This window comes from Stegastes partitus, unplaced genomic scaffold (assembly GCF_000690725.1).
Source record: "Stegastes partitus isolate 25-593 unplaced genomic scaffold, Stegastes_partitus-1.0.2 Scaffold1632, whole genome shotgun sequence".
Lineage (NCBI taxonomy): Eukaryota > Metazoa > Chordata > Actinopteri > Pomacentridae > Stegastes > Stegastes partitus.
Window position 1 is genome coordinate 33,926 of NW_007579363.1, and position 9,308 is coordinate 43,233.

General features: G+C 42.3%; 1 protein-coding gene across 1 annotated transcript in view; it reads right to left on the reverse strand.

Annotated features, from left to right (window-relative positions):
• Positions 1–3,139: 3,139 nt before the first annotated feature.
• The window catches only part of oprl1 (opiate receptor-like 1), a gene marked incomplete at its 3' end in the record, with an annotated part of 112,013 nt that continues 105,844 nt past the window's right edge, over positions 3,140–9,308 (reverse strand). The window contains exon 5 of the mRNA XM_008301129.1: positions 3,140–3,664. Within this exon, the coding sequence (XP_008299351.1) occupies positions 3,140–3,664 (525 nt within the window). The remainder of the gene's footprint in view (positions 3,665–9,308) is intronic.

Sequence of the window (9,308 nt, forward strand, 5' to 3'; positions counted from 1 at the left end):
AAACTGAAACTGAAACTGCTAGACTTTCCAATTAAGACCAGAATTAAATCAAAAATATGACATAAAGTCATGTTTTTATTATGTGATATGTTTAAGTAATGACATTTTTTTATCCAAACAGTATAAATTCTGGACAAACATGGAGGTAAACTGCAACTTGGCTGTTTGGCAGAAGCATACAACCACTAGGCAGTAACTTTATATTTGTCCTATCATTGTGGCCCAGACTTCCATTCTGACATGCTATATCCAATCCGAAGCCGTCAGCAGAACTTTCTATAACTGTCCAGGATGAGAGTATTTGATGTGACTTCTGTTTCAGGGTTGATTTCCGCTTTAAGACACTAAGAAGAGAGAGAGCCCCTTTGTCCCTTGGAGTGGGGTCAGAGCACTGTGACCCCGTTACTCCTGCTTTGCCACTGTGGTGCTGGGAGTCAAAATTACTCCTCAGGTAACACAACCGACCCAACACCTCCTGGTGTAAGTGCCCCACCTCAACATTTAAATTTTTTTTGAAAAACCCAGACTTCACCAGAGCTGATCAGCTTCACCTCTAAATCCCCAAACCTGACCTGGGTAAAAAAAGAAAAGCAGCAAACCCAGACGTGTCGTTTTTAAAACATGTGATAATTTATTACCGTCACTCTTCTGGTGTCCAAAATGCATCTTCATAGGTATCAGTGGAAGCTGGATCATAAGAGGGCCTCTTAGATGTTAGATGCTGTCTTTACCCATCTGCCTCTGACCCTGCAACTCTACACCTGCATCGACAAACAGTTGTTAGCATTACATGGCAGCGGTGACATTAAAACTCTACTGTGGTTGCCAGTTGTGTTCCATCCAAATGTTTAAGGACTAGAACTTCCTTGAAAGGCAGTCTTAGCAGTTCAACATTCTCAAAACTTATATTTGGGTTCTGTTTGTGATCAAAAAGTTGCTGTCTGTGGGTTCCTGCTATTTAAAAACAACCACAGCAAAATTCTATACCAGTCATAATCCATCCATCCATTATCTATACACCCCTTAATCCTCACTAGGGTCGCGGGGGGGCTGGAGTCTATCCCAGCTGACTTAGGGTGAACCAAGCACACTCACATTCACACCTACGGACAATTTACAATCACCAATTAACCTCAACATGTTTTTGGACTGTGTGGGAGGAAGCCAGAGAACCCGGAGAGAACCCACGCTGCACGGGGAGAACATGCAAACTCCACGCAGAAAGATTCCGGTGCCCCCACCGGGACGCAAACCAGCAACCTTCTTGCTGCGAGGCAACAGTCCAGTCATAATCAATAAGCAAAATTTAAATGATAGGCAACTGTACTGCTAATCAGTGGTTCCAAACATTAAATGAAGGTCTAGATTTTCTTTTGTCAACAAGCTGCTGCCATGTTGAGCAGCTGTGGCTCTCATTTCACCATATCCTGGATTGTGTTGTTTCTTTAAACACACATACATGTTGTCCTCATCTGGCAAAGAGGTTTATGGTTTTCAGTGTTTGTCCTTGTTAACAGGTACAATTGTTTTAATCAAATTTTAGATGTTTTGTAAAGAGTTAAGTGCTTAGAAGAGTTTTTGTGAATGCATTTTTTATTTTTACCCAGGTCACGTTAAAACTGATCTCCAAACCCGCTCCGTATACGTCCCAACCCTTAACTCAAGGCTAACTGGAATTTCATGTGTGGACCCACCACAGACAGCACACACAGGCACAGTCATTCATTTTGTGTCCTACAAGACAGCAGCACAAAAAACAAGGTCCACACACCCTCTGGGTTTTGTCCAAATACTACATCTCTAGTTCTGTTTTTTTTTTTTTTTTGCTGTCCCTTAAGGTTACAATCCCCCCTATAGCCCACCCCAAACACTTCCCAACCTCCCACAGGTGTTCATAGAAAGTTCTCAGAAATCACAGAAACTCTAAGAAACTTGTTTCCGGACAGGATTTCTTAGGCTTCATTTGTTTCAGGACACGCTGAGAAATGTTTCTTCTATGAGAAATAACATTCATGTGACCCAATCTGGGTCCATAGACACAGTTTAGGAAATCTTGTTCAACAGTAACTTGCTGCAAATTGTTCTGTTCCTTGCAGATATTACATCCAACTTTATGTCTACACAAACATCACATTACACTTTGTGTGCCCGTGAAAGTCAAGTGTTGGGGGCTCAGCAGCATAATACAATCATGTAGACCCATTTTTATTTATTGTTTTTTTAGTAAAACCCTCTCAGTAATGGCCCCATACTGAGCTCAGTGTAGGACACCAGGCGTTCTATCCACCACTTGCAACCACTTACGGCCGAAAGTTTAGAGACGTCAGCTGATAAAGTTACAGTAAACTGTGGCGAAAGTGTTTATTCTCCATCTCACACTTTGACAAAGTCCATGGTCCTTATCGCCGGATATCCACAATCTGCACTTCAAATGTTGTTTATGTTCTTTCTACAAGCACCAACGTAGTGCAAGGTGGTTTTTTACAGATTTGTTATCTGTAGCTCCTTCTATTAATCCCCAACGCTGTTTGTACATTTACTCTAAATGTCACACTCACGCCTTCTCGTAGCCAAGTATAAAATCAGGCAGCTTCCTCGAGAGGCAGCAAGTGGCTCCCAGCTTCGTTTGGCTGATCCAGTTTTTGCTGATGAGGCTGTTGGAGCTGAAACAAATGTCTAAAAACACTTTCACCTCAAAATAGATGAAGTCTAAAGCGAGTATTATTGACGGTTTCCTAAAACTCATTAAGCTCTGCTCCAAAATATTTCGTCCCGTCCTGTGGAGTTGGGGCCATAGTCCTTCCAATCCAGGGCTGAGATACTCCTACGCAGACATCCAACACCCTTCCTAATAAAACTTCCATTAGATCTAAGTACCCTGCCCCCCATTAGAACTACAGGTGCTGCGATTCTCATTCCTAAATTCTTTTCCTTTCGACCCCATCCTCCTCATCTCCCTCCCCCCCGCCCCAGGCTAGTCTCCTCATTGGCGGGCGGGAGGGCTCGTGCCGCTAGAGCGCTGTAATCTGAGTCAATTCTGTGTTGGAGTTCCCTGTCCCATGGGTCTCTCCTCTTTGTTGGGGGTCTACCCCCACCAAAGGGAGCTCTACGCCTAGTCATGCTGGATTAGGCGTCCCACCTCCAGGCCCCCCGCCGTCTCCGGCCTTGCAGCTGTAGGCGGCCGCCACCTCCCTGGCGATGCTCCTCATCCTGCCCGACTGCTGGGTATCGAGGCGGAACGGAGACGGGTGGCAGAACTCACGGAAGCAGCGCTTGAAGTTTTCATCCAGGAAGGCATAGAGCACTGGATTCAGGCTGCTGTTGACGTAGCCCAGCGCGATGCAGAAGTGCATCAGGACCAGCGTGAACAAGCTGCTCAGGTTAAAACCCAGAGACTGAGCCAGTACCATGATCTGGATGGGGGTCCAACAGACGACGAAAGCTGCCACCACCACCAGAACCATCCTGGTGATGCGCCGCAGGTTGCGGTCCTTTTCCTTGGAGCCGGACAGGATGCGAACGCTGCGCAGGCGTTTGACCATCAGGCTGTAGCAGATGCTGATTATAGCCACAGGGATGAGGAAGGAGAAGAGGAAGACGCAGGTGCCAAAGACAGGATCCCAGTGACTCCTCGGTTCTGGTAAAACCACAATGCACTCAACACCTGTGTGCGAGAAAGAGTAATAGAAGAAGACAAATGAAAGAAATATATCATTAGAAAAACAACAACAACAAAAACAGTCTTAATAGTCGAGGAGTCTTGAGGAACCTTTTGGGGTTCTTCACCATCGTCACTCTGGAGGAACTCTTTGGATTAGACATGGTTTCTTGAGTAATCGCTCAGAAAGTTTCTTCAAAAAAGAAACCCCCCATTTCGTGGGGTTTAGGGCTCCATTTTGAACTCTTCTTCTTCTTCTTCTTAATTTAATTGGACAATGTATGTAATGTGTAGAATTATAGATATTCCTAAAGAAATTGCAGAGATATATTCATTTATTTTTCCCTATTTAGGCAATTAGGGACCTTGGCATTAGGGTTGAAAATAATTTGGACACAAATCTGTCAGCAGAAAGTCTGACAAGATGCTAATTTGCCCAAATAAATACAATTTGCTTTTAGTAACATCTCCAGTTTTGGTGATTCCATGCCAAATAATATAGGTGTTTTAGTGGTATATGCATTTTTGAATATTAAATATGGTTTAAAAAAACAAAAAACAAAACAAAAAAAACTAATTTACAAGAAAATTAAGGGCAGCATTATTTGAATGTCCAGTTACAGTATTAAACAGTTATATTCTACAGTAGAGTGATATAATCGATTATACACTTAGGAACTGTTTTAGTAAAGCACAACTGTAGAAATACAGTAAAATACTGGCAACCACAGCTGCCAGTATTTTTACTGTAAACCTCACATGTTACAGTAGAATGCAGCAATGCAGTTTACTGTAATTACTTAAATAAAACATGATAGTAACGCTGTAAAAATGTAGTGATGACCACAGCTGCGGTATTTTGCAGGAAAGCGTGCTGTTTTATTTATCTCTGCCACGAGCAAAGCAACTCCTGCAAAGCTCTGCGATGAACTCGTTCGCTATCAAGTTCAACATGGCCGCTTTAAATTGCTCCCAGTTCTGCATGAGAGGAAAAACAATATCTGCTGTGACTGAAGTGCATTGCTAAAAATAAACCTTTATTTATACGTTGCATAATTAACCGGCATTAAAACCTACTATGCGTACTACGGGGAGCAATCTGCGACATCTGAATGATAATGTGTTTATTAAAAATGCTAATTACCATTGTGGATTAGGCAAGCGTATTAGCAACACAAGACGAGCACATAGAAGTGAGGAAAGGGAAGAAAAAAAACATGCATTGACAGTGTGACATGATGAGGTGAGACTTATTAGGAATGGATAAATGAACAATGACAGGAGAGTCAGTTTTCACAAGGCAACTGGTTTAATCAGCTTAGTCATAATACAGTCTGCAGCTACAGTGAAGGAAGGACGGGGTGGAGGAAGGAGACAGGAAGATAAATGTGTCTGAACCCGTAAAGAGATAAGGAGAAGCAGGTAAAAATCAAAGAATTATGACTGCAGAGTTTTACAAGAACCCGGTGGGCTGGTCAGATTTTACATCATGAAAGGCAAAAGAAAATTAATAAAATATTAGAATAAAAAAGTACGCAGTGACAGCACATGAACTGGTGTGTTGAGCATCACAATAATTTAACAGAGGAAACGCTCAAACAGTAAATCTCGGCAGAGGACGGACAGAAATGAGAAGAAAATGTGTCTCAAACCGCCGGACTCACACTGAGTTACGAGCAGCCGCAATTCAAAAATGATGACGGGAGGGGAAAAAAAAGTGCGATGTTTGTACAAAATCACTCGACACGTTCGGCGTTAAATCACAACAGAGAGCAGCGTCCCAGCTCTCCTGAATACATTCACCTTGTTTGTCTAAATGGAAGTCAACTTTGGACGCAGCGGGAAAGCTCTTAAGGCGGAGGAAGAAATGAATCATAAAACAAAGAGAAAATAGAAAATTGCGAACCAGCAGCAAACCAATACAAAGACACCGGCTGCACTTAGAAGTGGTCCAGGGCTCACAGATGGCTGCAGGGCTGAAGTTCAAGAGTATTTTTAGCAAAACTGAATCCATCCACTTGTCAAATCCATTTACAAATCTATTTGAAAGTTTCTTTTTCAGCATTTACAAGCAGGTAAAGTAATAAAAAACAACGACTACATTTTAGAGATTCACTTTATATCTGCGTTGAGCTGTTGCCATCAGTTTGACCGTTTTCGGTGGTCGCTACCGGATTCCATTCGGAGTTAAAAGGCTTGATTAGAGAATAGTTAGCACCGCAGGTCAACAACTAGACCAAAGTGGAAACAGCTACCAGTGAACTACGAATGTGGATCTCATCGTGACACTAAAGGGAAACTCAGCAGGAATCATTGTCTGTGATCAAATCATGTCTGTCTGTGCGAATCCATCCAACAAAGGACATCATTTACTAAAAAAGTGAGAGTTTTGACAAGAGGTGTGACTACAAAACAGTCAGGTGACCAGCAAAGTTCAGAAGGAGTGTTACATCATAGTTAAGTGTCATACAGAGAAGTCATTTCAGGAGGCATTATCGTTTGTTTGACTGTTCTGCATTTGACCTTGTGATTCAAATTTAAATATCAGTCCTCTGAACTCATAAACCTGCCAGTGGGTTTTAAAGGCATCTTGTGTTTTTTTTCTTTTTAAAAATATGAAAATTAAATCATTTATTGCAGCATGAAACTGTAAAACAAAGCTTCAGATGGTCCTCGGCCTCCTCCGATATGCTGTTCGGTCGACAAATTAACCAAATGGAAGCTTGGAATTGTGATATTTCATTAAAAACAGCTTAATTCTATGTGTCTAAATAAAAACTTTAGCAAGAATCAACCATCTGAACTACGCTGATTCCATCTTATCTGTCATTTAACAAAAAATCTACACAGAGCAGGTGGGAGAAAAGCATGGAAACAAATTAAAGATGTAAGTAGTGTAAGGAATAGCTTGCAGAGTCACCATTTTGTCAATACAGGTAACACCTGTGGGCAAAACAAAAGGTGTCCATTTTGATTCCAGGATTTTCCAACTTTCAGTGATTTAACTTTAATGTTTCATCTACTTATGACATTATAACTTTATTATATTGCACTAAGGGCATCTGTGACTTTCCTCCACAGCAAGCCGTGGTTGGCTTCATCCCATACATAGACTGTATAAAAGATGGACGTAGCAACCGGCCCCGAAAAATGAAGCCAACCCGAAAGTGTCAAAAACCTGCAGTATCACTACGTCCGCCAGCTGCTGGCTCCAAAAAGCCCTGGCTCCCATAGAAATGAATTGGAAAAGAAGTGATCACAGATCATGAGATACTGCATTCCTCCAGCTCAGGATTTTTTTCTTATTAGTTTTCATGATCAAGTCCAGAGATCAGGTGGCCAATCTGAAAATAGATCAATACTGAAGTTTTAAAAAATCATCAACATTTTGTGGGGCAAGGGGCGTGGCTGGCTTGATTGACAGTCGGCAGCGACCATACAGATGAAGCGAGCAGAAGGCGGTAAATGTGGGCGGCAGAGAGGGCCCGCCTCTCAATCCGTCTGACCAATCGCTGCTCCTATGGCTCCGCCCCCCTCCGACGATTTTTGCGTCACTGGCTCCAAAAATCCAAGATGTCAACCAGGAAGTAGCAAAACCCTGGCTTCATTTTCTCAGTGCAGAAACCAACGGGTGACTCCACGGTAGCTACGTCCATCTTTTATACAGTCTATGGTCCCATACAGGTGCAGGAAGGACTTTGACAGTGAACAATGAGCTTCTAGTGTGCGAAAATTAGGCATGAGCACAAAACAACCAAAGTTAAACCAGAGTTAGGTTAAAGTGTTGCATGGCCTTGAGAAGAATCTGTAAAAGTTTAAAAAAATTGTGATGATCAAATTTCTGCTGTCTTGCTGAAAACCAGACATTTCGAACCAAAGCAGCATAAAGTATTGAACTGCCTACAGCAGCGTTTTCAGACTTTCTTGCTTCGTCAGCCTGGCGAAACAACAACTTTGCTCCGAGTCTTGAAGCAACGGACCAGAAGAAGGAGAAATGCCCCGTACACGTGGATGATTTGACAATCGATTTGTCAGAGGAACCACGAATGGCCTAAACAGTGATTGATTGCACTTTGGAGGTAATCGGCTCCTGGGATTCCTGCCATTAGTTGGGTTTCATGTTTTAATCATAACCCTGACAGGAGTGGAGATTAAAAAGTGTGATTTTTTAAAATGTATTTATTTATTTTTTAATCCCGAGGCTGCTTGCAAGGCCAAGAAATCAATCAGACTTAAATTCTAAGTGATAGCAATGATGCAAGGAGGAAGACGGAGCAAACTTTCGAGGTCTCTAAGCGCCTCCTGGTTGCTCCGATTATCATAATTATCCTGCTCGAACAAGTGTGTTTTTAATGAAGTAGTTACTTTTTTAGAACTTTAAATAGATTATTACCATATTCAAGAAAAGTAGCACCACCGTTTCCTTTACAAAGTATATGGTGAGCAGGTGTAGTCGCTGTTATTCTGAAAACTAAAGTAACTTTTTTTCATCTTCAAGCCATAAAAGAAACATAAATGCAGCGTTTTTTTTGTTCCGAAATAAATCCTGCAGCTGTGTTTATACCAGATAAGGCATCTCACACACACACACTCGAGCTGCATAAACAGCGGAGATAAAGCCGCAAACGGGAATAGGAACTGTTGGAAGAAAAAAAAGTTGATCTATTATTCCATTTGTTGGAAGCTTTTATCCGACGCATCTCTCGCAGCGCCACGCGTGTGCACGATTTATGGCGTGTGCGCGTTGCCCCGCTAAAAACGGAGGCTCCATTACCGCCACGCCGCAGCCGTTGATCAAAAACCCAGTAAAAGTCTGTGTGAAAGGGCAGGGATAGTGATAACTGTCTTGATAGGGGCTGTGCAGTTTGTGTGCTTTATGGCAATTGCTGCACATGCCTCGCCGTTCCCTGAGGAAGAAAGTGGCAGAAACGAAGCACCGGGCGGGTTTTTACACCTAATGGATAACAGCACCAACAAAATACAATAAAGGTATTGTTCCCTGCTGGGTAAAAATCTCTCCTCGTGGACAGTCGGAGGTCAAACAGAACATCGCAGCAGAATCAAAGTAAAGCCAAGTGTGCCAGCGTGTGTTGAACAGCCCTACTGGAAAGCTGACATGACTGCAGATAATCAGTTCTTATTTCTGCCTTCATATCATCTTCTCCTTCTCACTTGTCTTCATCTCATGGAAACTACAAAATCCCTCCCTTTTTTTTTTTTTTTTTTCTGACAGCTCTGACATTTCTGACAGCGGACCTTGCGGACCTTGCGGACACTTCGATTTAATGTCGGTGATTTTGTTCTCATTCTGCTCAGGGACGGGATGGCAGCTTGTCAAGACGCTGATATATTATACATCACAGCATTCAGGCCTCGATATCTGCAGCTTCAGCTTCTGAGTAGCACACCAGAGAGTATGTGGATGCATGTTAACATGCTAAAATATTACTGTGCGCTGAATGTAAGCTTGTAAAGGTGTCTTTATGCCTTCATAAAAAAAAAAAAAACCCTCAAAACTGTAAAAATTGTCTAGTTTCAAACTGTCGCTACGGTTTTTGCCCAAAGTCATGACTGCATGTTACAAGATACTTCATCTTTTGACCCACTTAAACTCAACCATGTTCGATGGAACCACAGCAAACAACCTGTT